This window comes from Rattus norvegicus, chromosome 1 (genome assembly GCF_021556685.1).
Source record: "Rattus norvegicus strain SHRSP/BbbUtx chromosome 1, alternate assembly SHRSP_T2T, whole genome shotgun sequence".
NCBI lineage: Eukaryota > Metazoa > Chordata > Mammalia > Rodentia > Muridae > Rattus > Rattus norvegicus.
Genome location: NC_141534.1, coordinates 169,842,834 through 169,859,377, shown reverse-complemented (window position 1 = coordinate 169,859,377; position 16,544 = coordinate 169,842,834). Strand labels below are relative to the sequence as shown.

At 39.7% G+C, this 16,544-nt stretch overlaps 1 protein-coding gene across 1 annotated transcript; it reads right to left on the bottom strand.

Annotated features, from left to right (window-relative positions):
* Positions 1-2,469: 2,469 nt before the first annotated feature.
* Or51f2 (olfactory receptor family 51 subfamily F member 2) lies at positions 2,470-3,420 on the bottom strand. Its single transcript, NM_001001021.1, is given in 1 exon segment — positions 2,470-3,420. A coding segment is annotated over 1 exon segment (951 nt).
* Positions 3,421-16,544: the final 13,124 nt, after the last annotated feature.

Genomic DNA, 16,544 nt, shown 5'->3' with positions numbered 1-16,544 from the left:
TTGTTCCATTTTATGGTCCTTCATTCTTTCTCTGAGAGAGATTCCCAGCAGTGTAGAGCTCTCTTCCACACTGACACACTGAGAATGCTCTCCACCTGTCCTCTGTGACAATGGCTAAGGCAGAAGACACACACACACATAACGAATGGATTCTGTCTAGGGTAGCCTCTCCTACGTGTACTCCGTCCTGAGAATGTGAGTGTGCCTTACAGGTTCCGTATGACTAATCTGGAAAGCTGCACACACAACCTCATTCTGAGAAGATCACCTCTCACCGACTCACTATGACACAGATGAGCATGAATGTAGAAAGCCTCTACAACTAACACGCATAGAAGTGACATCCTCCTCCTCCCAGCAATATCTTCATATGGAAGGACTTTCTGGTGATGGGGGCAGTTTTTTTCAAGTGTCAAAAATAATACACTTCCATGACTTTGTAGGTATAAAGAAATGAAACAGGAGCTTCTCCTCCGTGGTTCCGACCGCTATTTCTTGTAACCATTGTACATATACAAGTACATATAATTCTGGTTAACTCTTATTAGACAATTTTCTCACGGCTTGGCTTCCATGCTAACGAGTATATTAAATTCCACTTTTTCAAAGTGTTCTCTGGCTTTTGTCTTCATAGCTGACCCTGGCAGAGCATCTAACCTGCCATCCTCTCTTCAACTTGACGCTAGTTCTTCCCCCATTCAAACCCTACCACGTCACTATCACCTCCACAAGCAATTCATAATGAAGACTTTACATCCATGTTCAGAAACCTGAATATAATCTTTGAAATGAAGTGACAGGCTAAATTAGGAAGACTCTTGCTTGTAATTGACCTGGCAGACTTCAGCTAAAAGACAGGAAATGTGTTATATGTCAGCTGTGGCTCTTGTGTGTTTTCTTCCAATTTTATCTGCAGATAATAACTCTAAAAATTATAAAATACATGAAATTGTTATCAGAATCAGAAAACTTAAAAATAGATGTTTAATTGGGCTTTTAAATTGAAAATCCAATCAAAGGGCTTCCTTTAATAGAGAAGCATTTTAATTACACATGTAGATCATATCATGCAAAATCTCATAGAGATGATTTAATGGAAAGGGAAACAGATCTACTAGATAAATGTCTAAATGCTCTCTTTATGAAGGTTTGATAAAGTATGAATACATAAAAGAAATGAAATAATGAAAAAGTTACATAATTCTCACTCCTGAAATAGTTATGGAATTGTTGATTATGTAAGCCTCAAGATTTTTAAATCTTCCAATGCCCCACGACAGTAAGTAGCATCCTTCTTATTTTCCATCAGAACTGTTTGTTCCTATTAAGGGACATATAAGAAGTCAAACCTGAACATTGTATGTCATATATGATATCATTCTTCCAGGAGAACTGCCGAAGCTGTTCAAGCCAATCAACACTTAGGTCTCATCAAGCTTTATTAATATCTCAGGAGAAAATAATCTACTGAAAGTATCAAAAACCACACCTACTTGAATGACTGGAACCAAATGAGTCTCAGCCACCGAATGGGCAATTGCAGTTCTTCACACATTTGCACAGTACATTCACTGATCATAAGTCCTTATCTCTGTGACACAAACTGCAATGTCAATGCCAGTGTGAAATAAAAATTATCTAATATTTTCCCCAAATATATGCATTCATATATAAATGCAATTAAATTTTTGACAAAGACATCTGGATCCTTTGATGACAATTGCACATAGATGAAATTTCTCATGATAATAAGAACCTATATAAGTCATCATCTTTCGTTATAAAGTTGTTGAAATAAAGTGATTAATAGAGTCCTGTTTACTTGGTATTTATTTAATAGTGAGGAGCCCAGCAACTTTTCGGGTCTACTGTGGTTATTCTTCAGCTTTTTAAGCATACAACTTGGATTAATACAATTATCAATTGTGAAAACTCTCAGATTTTATCTACATTTGTATTTCCTTTAGCATATAATAAAACAAGACTGATGGATACAAGACTTGAAGTCAAATTGCTGGTATGTATTTTAGGATTTAACCAATAATATAGTAATTTAGGAAGCAGACAAGGAATAAAATGTTTTGAGTAAAACACATACAGTTGGTAAAAATATTTTTTGTATCATTAAAAATAGAACAACTCTCTCATCTATGGTTTCCCATATTAAATTCAAACTTATTTAATTGAATAGTCTGAATTATTACTTTAAACAGAATAATAGCATCAGCTAGAACTGTGAGTAATTAAGTATTCGTCTATAGTTGCTCATGTTGTACTAAAAGTGAAATAATAGTTTAAATGACATTAATATGAATCAACTGACAGAAAAGCTTAGTAAGCAATCATCATACAACCTAGAAGCTCCATAACTTGACATCTCGAAAGTTTGTTTGATGCCTTAAGTAAAATTACCTCACTCTACAAAATCATTTATTTATAAATAAATGTTCCTTTCTACCGAGATTATTATTAAAGTTGGCTCTGCTTCTGATTTAAAACCTTGATAATAGCCTTTCGGATCTGCTTTGTCTTCACACTGTAGATTATAGGGTTGAGCACAGGAGGGATGAGCAGGAAGACATTGGCCATGATGGTGTGGACGAAGGCGGGGGCTGAATGACCATAGCGGTGTACAAGAGACAAACTGATGAGAGGAATGTAGAAGATGGCAACAGCACTGATGTGGGATATGCATGTATTGAAGGCTTTCTGTCGCTCATCAGAGGAAGCAATGCTGAGCACAGATCGGATGATCAGTACATAGGAGAGCAAGATGCAGGGGCAGTCAAACCCTGTAGTAGAGAATAGTGCAAACAGACCAAGAATGCTGTTGATTCTGTTGTCTGTACATGAGAGCTGGATGAGATCTACATGGTAACAGTATGAATGTGAAAGAACCAGAGAACTGCAGAAGGACAACCTCTTGACAAAAAGCACAACGGGCAACATGACAGCAACATTCCTTATCAGTACAATTATGCCAATCTGGGCAATCCTGGCATTGGTAAGAATAGTGGTATATCTTAGTGGATCACAGATGGCCACAAAACGATCAAAGGCCATGGCCAGCAGAACTCCAGACTCCATGAAAGTAAACCCATGGAGAAAGAACATCTGGGCAATGCATGCATTTAAGTTGATTTCCCGGGCTTCAAACCAGAGGACACCAAGGGTAGTGGAAAGTGTACAGAGAGACAAGCTCAGGTCTGTGACTGAAAGCATAGACAGGAAATAGTACATAGGCTCATGGAGGCTCTGCTCACGAAGGATCACCAACAGGATCATGCTGTTCCCAGAGAGGGCGATTACATAAAGGAGACAAAAGGGAATGGAGATCCACACCTGAGCTGCTCTCAGGCCTGGGATACCAGTGAGGAGGAAGGTTGGAGGATGGGGATTGGTATTATTAAGGATGAGCATAATGAAGTCTGGGAAAAGAAGGGCAATTAGATAATTGAATATAGCAATGCATATATAGCTTATTTTATAAACATCTCTCTAGAACTTAGTCAATACTGATAATCCTTAAAATTTTGAAATATTTGTTAATATACTAGAACTGTAGAGTTCTCTTCTAGCTTCTCAGTGTTCCATATTTTTTGAGAAAACAAATTTACCAAATTGTTCCAAATCAACAAATATAATAATAATAAGAATAAAAAAATAATTTTAAGCATTAAAAGCCAGGCTTCCCTTTGTGAAAAAAAGTGGCAAGAAAATTATTTCTACCTATATAACTTCCCAGTAAATACCTAAATAATATAATGAAAAAAATCCAATTTCCAGTACTTTTTAAAATAAGTTCTTGAGTCTATTACATGATACTGAGCAAACAAGCTCTCTTTTTTGAAATGTGACCACTAGACAGGCTTGGTAAATATTCGGAACAATGTCAAAGTGTCTCTGGGACATACAAGTCTGCCTATGTGACTGCAGGATAGATCAAGAAAATCTGGTGTCAGGTCCACTTTTTATAGTTCCCTGTGTTCTATGTGTATGATCTGATTCGTGCTCCAGTTCTAGGGTTTAGATAGTAGCAATACATTTCGCATATGAAGCAATTATATCTCAATAATTTAATCATTAAATGATTGCCCTATTACCTTGAAAACTCACTGCTTGACTCGAAAGAAAACATTGATTTGAGAAAAAAATCAGAAAAAAGAAAGAATGAGAGAAAAGAAGAAAGGAAGGAAGAAAAGAAAGAATAAAGCAAGAATGTAAAGAGGGAAGGAGAAAGAGTAAGGGAAATGGGGAAGAAGGAATGGAAGGAATGAAGAGAGGAAAGAAAGAAAAATCCTTGTCCTATTTTAACACAATAAATTGAAGTCTGTCATCTAACAAATAATGGCACGTGATGTCACTGAAGTCAAGATAAGCATTGTACCCAGAGCATACACACTGTGGGAGAGGCAGTTGTTTTCTTACCTGTATCCATTCAACCATCATAACCGTTCAAGGAAGTAAAATTTCTCCCCTCTCTTTCTCTAATACATATACAAATGTGACTGAGTAATTCTCCTAAAAGTATACAGTTAGGCAACAGAGTGTCTGAACTTTCTATATTTGAGCCTAAAGCCTCCCACTCTATAGATGTAGGAAATGCATGGGAGGATTCTGTCTGCCATCCAGGATGGCAGCTCCTCAGAACAGTTTTCCAATCCATACTTTTCCAGAGCACACTGTAATCAATATGGCTCTTTAGGTGTAGATTGCTATATGTCAATTATCATTCTAGGTAAGTTGTGTATACGTGGTACGCTTTAGTTTTTCTGGGAAGTGACCTTAGTATTGATGCTCTCTTGTGTGCCCAGGCTATACTTTCTAGAGCAGATCATAAATCCAGTGGCACATTTTAGGAACCATCAAATTCTTAGTTTATGTTGCTGATGATTATTCCAAGAAAATTTCCCTCCCCATCCTCTTTAAAAGCTTGTCTCTACTGGGTATTTCCAGGTGGAAGGTGCCTTCTTTCCTTTTGTAAATGTATTCTGCAGCTTTACCATTCTGATATCAATCCTCTGCTTACTGTCAAGTCATTTCTAAAAAGGGCCCTGTCTACCATTTCATGGCTTCTGTTTCTTCTCCAGAATGTCAATTTTCAAGTAAATATTGAAATTACAATTCTGGTTGCCTGAATCTAAACATGAAAATAAAAGTTATCTGAGTAAAACATGTGTGGCTTCTCGTAGGTAGAAGAAATACTAATATGCTATGGACTGTACCACTCTGTCACACTCCATTACTTTACTTTTTCACTACATAAATATAATATATACTACATAATTATTTGATGTTGTCTCCTGAAAAGAAACATGTTTGACATCTTCCTGCTGATGCAGCCCTGACCTGTGGTCCTTCTCCTCTAAGCAATCCCTCCCCACTCATGTGCTTCTTTTCTTTACTTTGTCCCACCCTCCAGTTAAACTTCAGCAGTCTCTTTTTATCATAGAGGTCTTAATATCTTACCTGTCCTAGTGTTTTCCCAACAAAAGGACCGGTGCACTTTCACTTACTGCCAGGTCAAATTCACGTACGTGATGGTTGCCCTGGTAGTTCATGGATCTCACCCTCTAATAAGCATCCCGCCACATACTTCAAACCTGCTGCCAAAAGGCCCATGGGACTCCAACCAGGTATAATGAGGAAAATTAGCTAAGGTGCCTCCTCACACTGTACTAAGCAGGTCAAAATTCCCATTTACTTCAGCCTTTCATTTATTATCTCCATACATAAAGATATCCAAAGTATCAATAGCTGTTCATGTCACTCACAATATAACCGAAATGGGAGCTATAAATAATTTAATAGAAAATGTAAGTATAAGCATAAGTTTTATGTAATTGCAAAAGCCCACTTTCACACGCATTCAATTAAATCTGTCTTTGTGCGTGTGCATACAAGTAAGAGAGGAAAGTTATGAGTTAATACTGCCAGCTTTAGCTTTTAGTCTCACTTGGAGTCATTATGAATGTGAGGCAGTTTAAATATAGCAGGGAGGAAAGGAGGAAGGGAGAAAAAGAGGGAGAGAGGGAGAGAGGGAGAGAGGAAGAGAGGGAGCAAGGATTCATGAGAAAGCAATATATTCCCAGAGACAGTGAAAGCCCAACCAAGAACCTGGTACAGAGGATTCAGCCCAGGGAAATACCAAGAATACTGAGTCCCAATTCTCTGATTCAGTATATTGTTTAAGCACCCTGCATTTCAACCTTTGACGTATCAGGTCAACAATTTGCTTGATAGAGCTGGGGCAGAATTCTCAACTACCTGTTGCCAACAAAGACAATATTGTTAGTCCAAGAGTCATGTACTCCGACAATACTTTTATATGTGATCACTGAAAGATCATTTAATGACTCTGAAATTTTATTGTTTTTCAGTGTAAAGGATGACATAGAAGTTTTTCACTGTTTAACAACAAACAATTTAAAGGAGCTTTAGTGAAGGTTCTCAAAATTCAATAATCCTTCCCTAACAATCATTCAGGTATAACTAAGCACACTGAGAAGTTGTATCTTTTTATTTCATTTGATAGGAAGGAGTTTATTGGATTTTTATTTATTTATTTACATTTCAAATATTATTCCCTTTCCCCGTTTCCCATCCATAAACCCCCTATCTCATCAGCCCTTCCTTTCTTCTATCCTGCCTCCCCTCCCTGACATTCCCCAACACCAAGGGGGGACTTGAGGGGGGAGGTCCAAGCCTTAGCAGGACCAAGGGCTTCTCCTCCCATTGGTGCCCAACAAGGCCATCTTCTACATATGCAGCTGGAGCCATGAGTCTTTCCATGTGTACTCTTTGAATAGAGGTTTAGTCCCTGGGAGCTCTGATTGGTTGATATTGTTGTTCTTATGGAGTTGTAAGCCCATTCAGCTCCTTCAATCATTTCTCTAACTCCTCCATTGGGGACTCATTCTCAATTCAATGGTTGTCTGCAAGCATTTGACTCTGTATTTGTCAAGCTCTGGCAGAGCATCTCAGGAGACAGCTATATCAGGCTCCTGTCAGCATGCACCTCTTGGCATCCCCAATAGTGACTGGGTTTGGTGTATATGGGTTAAATCCCTAGGTAGGGTAGGCTCTGAACGGCCATCCCTTCAGTCTCTGCTCCAAACTTTGACTCCATATTTTCTCTGATGAATATTTTTGCTCCCCCTTCTAAGAAGGACTGAAGCATCTGTACTTTGGGTGTCCTTCTTCTTGAGCTTCATGTGGTCTGTGGATTTAATCTTGGGTAATCTGAGCTTTGGGGCTAATATCCAGTTATCAGTTAGCATGCCATGTGTGGTTTTTTTGTGATTGGGTTACCTCACTCAGAATGATATTTTCTAGGTCCATCTATTTGCCTATGAATTTCATGAAGACATTTTTAACAGCTGAGTAGTACTCCAAATGTACCACATTTTCTGTATCCATTCCTCTGTTGAGGGGCATCTGGGTTCTTTCCCGCTTCTGGCTGTTATAGATGAGACTGTTGTGGTGAGGATGTGGAGAAAGTAGTTGCATCTTTAGTCAGCATCTATCTAGTCGAGTGCCTGGAGGGTGCGGGGCAGGGCAAAATGAATATAATTTAAGTATGCTTGTTCAAATCATTCTTTATCTTGGTGGCTATTCCCACAAACAGAGAGTAACATACAGTGGCCAGGGGTAGGGAAGTATGCCCCCTCTGGTTTAATCAGAAGATTGCATCTCGTAAATGGAAGCAGAGCAGAATTCCTGAGCTTCAGATGATGTGCATGTCGGATCTCAGCCACTATGAATGAGGGGAACTAAGCAAAGAAAAGATATCCATTTCATCTTGAAGAAACCCTTTTAGGATTCTTGAGACCTATAAAATGAAACGTTTGCTAGACTGCCAACGTTTTTAAAAGGAGACAGTAAGGTTCTGTTTTCACCTGAAGGTTTTTGAGACTCCCAAACACAGGCACAGGGCAGCAAAGACTAAGAGAAAAGATACTGGGTAAGAACTAAGTCACATGTCACCTATGTTCTAAAGCGTTGTGACAAGCTGCATTTCTTGAAGAGCTCAGATATAAAGGAACAAGCAGCATGAAGCAAGTTGGCGTTCAATAAATTCCTCTGTAATTTCTTTTTTTTTTATTAACTTGAGTATTTCTTATATACATTTCGAGTGTTATTCCCTTTCCCGGTTTCCGGGCAAACATCCCCCTCCCCCCTCCCCTTCCTTATGGGTGTTCCCCTCCCAACCCTCCCCCCATTGCCGCCCTCCCCCCATAGACTAGTTCACTGGGGGTTCAGTCTTAGCAGGACCCAGGGCTTCCCCTTCCACTGGTGCTCTTACTAGGATATTCATTGCTACCTATGGGGTCAGAGTCCAGGGTCAGTCCATGTATAGTCTTTAGGTAGTGGCTTAGTCCCTGGAAGCCCTGGTTGCTTGGCATTGTTGTACTTTTGGGGTCTCAAGCCCCTTCAAGCTCTTCCAGTTCTTTCTCTGATTCCTTCAATAGGGGACCTATTCTCAGTTCAGTGGTTTGCTGCTGGCATTCGCCTCTGTATTTGCTGTATTCTGGCTGTGTCTCTCAGGAGCGATCTACATCCGGCTCCTGTCGGTCTGCACTTCTTGCTTCATCCATCTTGTCTAATTGGGTGGCTGTATATGTATGGGCCACATGTGGGGCAGGCTCTGAATGGGTGTTCCTTCAGTCTCTGTTTTAATCTTTGCCTCTCCCTTCCCTGCCAAGGGTATTCTTTTTCCTCATTTAAAGAAGGAGTGAAGCATTCACATTTTGATCACCCGTCTTTAGTTTCCTTTGTTCTAGGGATCTAGGGTAATTCAAGCATTTGGGCTAATAGCCACTTATCAATGAGTGCATACCATGTATGTCTTTCTGTGATTGGGTTAGCTCACTCAGGATGATATTTTCCAGTTCCAACCATTTGCCTACGAATTTCATAAACTCGTTGTTTTTGATAGCTGAGTAATATTCCATTGTGTAGATGTACCACATTTTCTGTATCCATTCCTCTGTTGAAGGGCATCTGGGTTCTTTCCAGCTTCTGGCTGTTATAAATAAGGCTGCGATGAACATAGTGGAGCACGTGTCTTTTTTATATGTTGGGGCATCTTTTGGGTATATGCCCAAGAGAGGTGGATCCTCAGGCAGTTCAATGTCCAATTTTCTGAGGAACCTCCAGACTGATTTCCAGAATGGTTTTACCAGTCTGCAATCCCACCAACAATGGAGGAGTGTTCCTCTTTCTCCACATCCTCGCCAGCATCTGCTGTCACCTGAGTTTTTGATCTTAGCCATTCTCACTGGATGAGGTGAAATCTCAGGGTTGTTTCGATTTGCATTTCCCTTATGACTAAAGATGTTGAACATTTCTTTAGGTGTTTCTCAGCCATTCGGCATTCCTCAGCTGTGAATTCTTTGTTTAGCTCTGAACCCCATTTTTTAATAGGGTTATTTGTTTCCCTGCGGTCTAACTTCTTGAGTTCTTTGTATATTTTGGATATAAGGCCCCTATCTGTTGTAGGATTGGTAAAGATCTTTTCTCAATCTGTTGGTTGCCGTTTTGTCCTAACCACAGTGTCCTTTGCCTTACAGAAGCTTTGCAGTTTTATGAGATCTCATTTGTCGATTCTTGATCTTAGAGCATAAGCCATTGGTGTTTTGTTCAGGAAATTTTTTCCAGTGCCCATGTGTTCCAGATGCTTCCCTAGTTTTTCTTCTATTAGTTTGAGTGTGTCTGGTTTGATGTGGAGGTCCTTGATCCACTTGGACTTAAGCTTTGTACAGGGTGATAAGCATGGATCGATCTGCATTCTTCTACATGTTGCCCTCCAGTTGAACCAGCACCATTTGCTGAAAATGCTATCTTTTTTCCATTGGATGGTTTTGGCTCCTTTGTCAAAAATCAAGTGACCATAGGTGTGTGGGTTCATTTCTGGGTTTCAATTCTATTCCATTGGTCTATCTGTCTGTCTCTGTACCAATACCATGCAGTTTTTATCACTATTGCTCTGTAATACTGCTTGAGTTCAGGGATAGTGATTCCCCCTGAAGTCCTTTTATTGTTGAGGATAGCTTTAGCTATCCTGGGTTTTTTGTTATTCCAGATGAATTTGCAAATTGTTCTGTCTAACTCTTTGAAGAATTGGATTGGTATTTTGATGGGGATTGCATTGAATCTGTAGATTGCTTTTGGTAAAATGGCCATTTTTACTATATTAATCCTGCCAATCCATGAGCATGGGAGATCTTTCCATCTTCTGAGGTCTTCTTCAATTTCTTTCCTCAGTGTCTTGAAGTTCTTATTGTACAGATCTTTTACTTGCTTGGTTAAAGTCACACCGAGGTACTTTATATTATTTGGGTCTATTATGAAGGGTGTCGTTTCCCTAATTTCTTTCTCGGCTTGTTTCTCTTTTGTATAGAGGAAGGCAACTGATTTATTTGAGTTAATTTTATACCCAGCCACTTTGCTGAAGTTGTTTATCAGCTTTAGTAGTTCTCTGGTGGAACTTTTGGGATCACTTAAATATACTATCATGTCATCTGCAAATAGTGATATTTTGACCTCTTCTTTTCCGATCTGTATCCCCTTGATCTCCTTTTGTTGTCTGATTGCTCTGGCTAGAACTTCAAGAACTATATTGAATAAGTAGGGAGAGAGTGGGCAGCCTTGTCTAGTCCCTGATTTTAGTGGGATTGCTTCAAGTTTCACTCCATTTAGTTTAATGTTAGCAACTGGTTTGCTGTATATGGCTTTTACTATGTTTAGGTATGGGCCTTGAATTCCTATTCTTTCCAGGACTTTTATCATGAAGGGGTGTTGAATTTTGTCAAATGCTTTCTCAGCATCTAATGAAATGATCATGTGGTTCTGTTCTTTCAGTTTGTTTATATAATGGATCACGTTGATGGTTTTCCGTATATTAAACCATCCCTGCATGTCTGGGATGAAGCCTACTTGATCATGGTGGATGATTGTTTTGATGTGCTCTTGAATTCGGTTTGCCAGAATTTTATTGAGTATTTTTGCGTCGATATTCATAAGGGAAATTGGTCTGAAGTTCTCTTTCTTTGTTGTGTCTTTGTGTGGTTTAGGTATAAGAGTAATTGTGGCTTCGTAGAAGGAATTCGGTAGGGCTCCATCTGTTTCAATTTTGTGGAATATTTTGGATAATATTGGTATGAGGTCTTCTATGAAGGTTTGATAGAATTCTGCACTAAGCCCGTCTGGACCTGGGCTCTTTTTGGTTGGGAGACCTTTAATGACTGCTTCTATTTCCTTAGGAGTTATGGGGTTGTTTAACTGGTTTATCTGTTCCTGATTTAACTTTGATACCTGGTATCTGTCTAGGAAATTGTCCATTTCCTGAAGATTTTCAAATTTTGTTGAATATAGGTTTTTATACTAAGATCTGATGATTTTTTGAATTTCCTCTGAATCTGTAGTTATGTCTCCCTTTTCATTTCTGATTTTGTTAATTTGGACGCACTCTCTGTGTCCTCTCGTTAGTCTGGCTAAGGGTTTAATCTATCGTGTTGATTTTCTCAAAGAACCAACTTTTGGTTCTGTTGATTCTTTCTATGGTCCTTTTTGTTTCTACTTGGTTGATTTCAGCTCTGAGTTTGATTATTTCCTACCTTCTACTCCTCCTGGGTGTATTTGCTTCTTTTTGTTCTAGAGCTTTTAGGTGTGCTGTCAAGCTGCTGACATATGCTCTTTCCTGTTTCTTTCTGCAGGCACTCAGCGCTATGAGTTTTCCTCTTAGCACAGCTTTCATTGTGTCCCATAAGTTTGGGTGTGTTGTATCTTCATTTTCATTAAATTCTAAAAAGGTTTTAATTTGTTTCTTTATTTCTTCCTTGACCAGGTTATCATTGAGTAGAGCATTGTTCAATTTCCACGTATATGTGGGCATTCTTCCCTTATTGTTATTGAAGACCAGTTTTAGGCCGTGGTGGTCCGATAGCACGCATGGGATTATTTCTATCTTTCTGTACCTGTTGAGGCCCGTTTTTTGACCAATTATATGGTCAATTTTGGAGAAAGTACCATGAGGAGCTGAGAAGAAGGTATATCCTTTTGCTTTAGGATAGAATGTTCTATAAATATCCGTTAAGTCCATTTGGCTCATGACTTCTCTTAGTCTGTCGACATCACTGTTTAATTTCTGTTTCCATGATCTGTCCATTGATGAGAGTGGGGTGTTGAAATCTCCCACTATTATTGTGTGAGGTGCAATGTGTGTTTTGAGCTTTAGTAAGGTTTCTTTTACGTATGTAGGTGCCCTTGTATTTGGGGCATAGATATTTAGGATTGAGAGTTCATCTTGGTGGATTTTTCCTTTGATGAATATGAAGTGTCCTTCCTTATCTTTTTTGATGATTTTTAGTTGGAAATTGATTTTATTTGATATTAGAATGGCTACTCCAGCTTGCTTCTTCTGACCATTTGCTTGGAAAGTTGTTTTCCAGCCTTTCACTCTGAGGTAGTGTCTGTCTTTGTCTCTGAGGTGTGTTTCCTGTAGGCAGCAGAATGCAGGGTCCTCGTTGCGTATCCAGTTTGTTAATCTATGTCTTTTTATTGGGGAGTTGAGGCCATTGATATTGAGAGATATTAATGAATGGTGATTATTGTTTCCCTTTATATTCATATTTGGATGTGAGGTTATGTTTGTGTGCTTTCATTCTCTTTGTTTTGTTGCCAAGACGATTAGTTTCTTGCTTCTTCTAGGATATAGCTTGCCTCCTTATGTTGGGCTTTACCATTTATTATCCTTTGTAGTGCTGGATTTGTGGAAAGATATTGTGTAAATTTGGTTTTGTCATGGAATATCTTGGTTTCTCCATCAATGTTAATTGAGAGTTTTGCTGGATACAGTAACCTGGGCTGGCATTTGTGTTCTCTTAGGGTCTGTATGACATCAGTCCAGGATCTTCTGGCCTTCATAGTTTCTGGCGAGAAGTCAGGTGTGATTCTGATAGGTCTCCCTTTATATGTTACTTGACCTTTTTCCCTTACTGCTTTTAATATTCTTTCTTTATTTTGTGCGTTTGGTGTTTTGACAATTATGTGACAGGAGGTGTTTCTTTTCTGGTCCAATCTATTTGGAGTTCTGTAGGCTTCTTGTATGTCTACGGGTATCTCTTTTTTTAGGTTAGGGAAGTTTTCTTCTATGATTTTGTTGAAGATATTTACTGGTCCTTTAAGCTGGGAGTCTTCACTCTCTTCTATACCTATTATCCTTAGGTTTGATCTTCTCATTGAGTCCTGGATTTCCTGTATGTTTTGGACCAGTAGCTTTTTCCGCTTTACATTATCTTTGACAGTTGAGTCAATGATTTCTATGGAATCTTCTGCTCCTGAGATTCTCTCTTCCATCTCTTGTATTCTGTTGGTGAAGCTTGTATCTACAGCTCCTTGTCTCTTCTTTTGGTTTTCTATATCCAGGGTTGTTTCCATGTGTTCTTTCTTGATTGCTTCTATTTCCATTTTTAATTCCTTCAACTGTTTGATTGTGTTTTCCTGGAATTCTTTCAGGGATTTTTGTGTCTCCTCTCTATGGGCTTCTACTTGTTTATTTATGTTTTCCTGGAATTCTTTCAGGGATTTTTGCGAATCTTTCATGCATTTTTGCGATTCCTCTCTGTAGGCTTCTACTTGTTCTCTAAGGGAGTTCTTCATGTCTTTCTTGAAGTCCTCCAGCATCATGATCAAATATGATTTTGAAACTAGATCTTGCTTTTCTGGTGTGTTTGGATATTCCATGTTTGCTTTGGTGGGAGAATTGGGCTCCGATGATGCCATGTAGTCTTGGTTTCTGTTGCTTGTGTTCCTCGCTTGCCTCTCGCCATCAGATTATCTCTAGTGTTACTTTGTTCTGCTATTTCTGACAGTGGCTAGACTGTCCTATAAGCCTGTGTGTCAGGAGTGCTGTAGACCTGTTTTCCTCTCTTTCAGTCAGTTATGGGGACAGAGTGTTCTGCTTTCGGGCGTGTAGTTTTTCCTCTCTACAGGTCTTCAGCTGTTCCTGTGGGCCTGTGTCTTGAGTTCACCAGGCAGCTTTCTTGCAGCAGAAAATTTGGTCTTACCTGTGGTCCTGAGGCTCAAGTTCGCTCGTGGGGTGCTGCCCACGGGCTCTCTGCAGCGGCAGCAACCAGGAAGACCTGTGCCGCCCCTTCCGGGAGCTTCAGTGCACCAGGGTTCCAGATGGTCTTTGGCTTTTTCCTCTGGCGTCCGAGATGTGTGTGCAGGGAGCAGTCTCTTCTGGTTTCCCAGGCTTGTCTGCGTCTCTGAAGGTTTAGCTCTCCCTCCCACGGGATTTGGGTGCAGAGAACTGTTTATCCGGTCTGTTTCTTTCAGGTTCTGGCGGTGTCTCAGGCAGGGGTCCTGCCACTCCTGGGCCCTCCCCCATGGGAGCCCAGAGGCCTTATACAGCTTCCTCTTGGGCCAGGGATGTGGGCAGGGGTGAGCAGTGTTGGTGGTCTCTTCTGCTCTGCAGACTCAGGAGTGCCCACCTGACCAGGCAGTTGGGTCTCTCTCTCACCGGGTCTCCTCTGTAATTTCTAGTGTGAGAAATGGCCTTAACTCTAATGAGTATAGCTCAAGTGGGGCGGGGGAGGGGAGTTGAGAGCTATTAGGAGGAAAGGTTCTCATTGGTGATATTGTTAATCAGTTAATGGATCTGTTGCATCTAAATAAGAGCCTTTACTTGATATATTTTGCTCACTATAAATTTATCCAACTTTCTTTTTATCAGGAAGAGATGTGTTAGGCAGAGCATTAGGTTCAAAGTCGTCACTTGGGTAATTTACTATCCAGGACATCAATAAACTAGTCAGCAAGTCAAAGTCTAGTTGAAGTTTCAGAATATAGCTGCAGACAGGTACTAATGTGTCTGTGACTCTTTTTGTACCAAGGCAGAGAAAGTCATTGATTTATAGAGAATGTAATCACAGGTGTCAGAGGGAGGGAGGGACATGAATGGGAGATGGGGGGAGGGGAGAAGGGAAACTCAATTAGGTTCCCTAATTCTCCTTCTGGGAAAAGCAGGAAAGAAGCCTTGAGGGCCAGCAAAATGAATGGAAATGCAAGCTCTGAGTGGGAGATGGGAGGACCCTCTAGAATGTATGAGAGACCTGGGAGGTGAGAGAATTTCAGAACTCAAAGGGAGGGACTTTAGATGAAATGGCCTAGAGTGGAGAGAGGAAGCTTGTAGAGTCTACCTCCAGTAGAAAGATAGGGCATCATGTGAAGGGGTGGCCATCCCACAGTCAAAAACTCTGACTCAGAATTTTTCCTGTCTCAAAGAACTGCAGGGACAAAAATGGAGAAGAGACTGATGGAAAGGGGATCCAGTGACAGGCCCAACTTGGGAATACATCTCAAGGGGAGGCACCAAGGCCTGTGACTATTACTGATGCTATGGTGTGCTTACAGACAGGAGCCTAGCCTGGCTGTCCTTTGAGAGGCCCAAAAAGAAGCTGACAGAGACAGATGCAGATATTTATACCCTGAAATCAGGAACCCCTGGGATTGAATTAGGAAAAGGCTGGAAGAAGCTGAGGAGGAGGGCAACCCCATAAGAAGACCAGGAGTCTCAACTAACCTAGACCCTTGAGATCTCTCAGACACTGAGCCACCAACCAGGCAGCAACACAGGCTGACCCAAGGCCCCCAGAGGACTAACTGCTCTGGCCTCAGTGAAAGATGTGTCTAACCTTCTAGAGACATGAGCCCCAGAGAGTAGGGAGGCCTGGTGGGTGGGGACATCCTCTTAGAAACAGGAGTGAGGAGGAATGGGATGTGGAACTGTGGGAGGGCAGACCAAGAGGAGGGTAGCAACTTGACTATAAAAAAATAAAAGAAATAAAAAATAAAATAAAATGAAAGGGAGAAGATACAGCTCTTCTTCATATTAGAAGGTTAGCTGATAAACACAGAAGAAATTATGAAGTTAATAAATCACCATTTCAACTACCAGAAAAAAAATAAATAAAAAGAGTGGCTTACTCACAAAGCATAAGATATTCATGTTCTCAAATTTTCATTAAATACACTAAGTATAATTGTAAATACAGAAATGGTTCCTTTTTTCCTTAGGCTAGAATCAAAATGAAAACTGTGCTAAATAACCAAAGGTAATATGAGAATAAATTACTATGATCCCTTATTTCATTCTTCTTCCCTATCACGAGCTACCATTGCCAAAAAGACTCAGCACAGAGATAAAGAAAGACCAAGTATTTTGTCAAAAAGAAAATGACAAAATTGTTTATAACTAATTTGTCATGCTTGTTTTCACTTAATGGATTCTATTTACAGGAAAATCTTTTGCTTTAGGAAATAATTAACCTGATTCTGAAATGTTCTAATATTTTAAGTGTTACAAGTACTGAAAAATATTAAGTAGCATAATTATATGTTATAAAATACTATTATAAAAGATGATTTTTACTATAATTTACTATTGAATAAAATCGTAATATTACACAAGTACAAATAATCATCCACATCTTGGCTGTTCTAATCCTCAGAGAGCAGAGTAACTTCACCACACAGAAAAT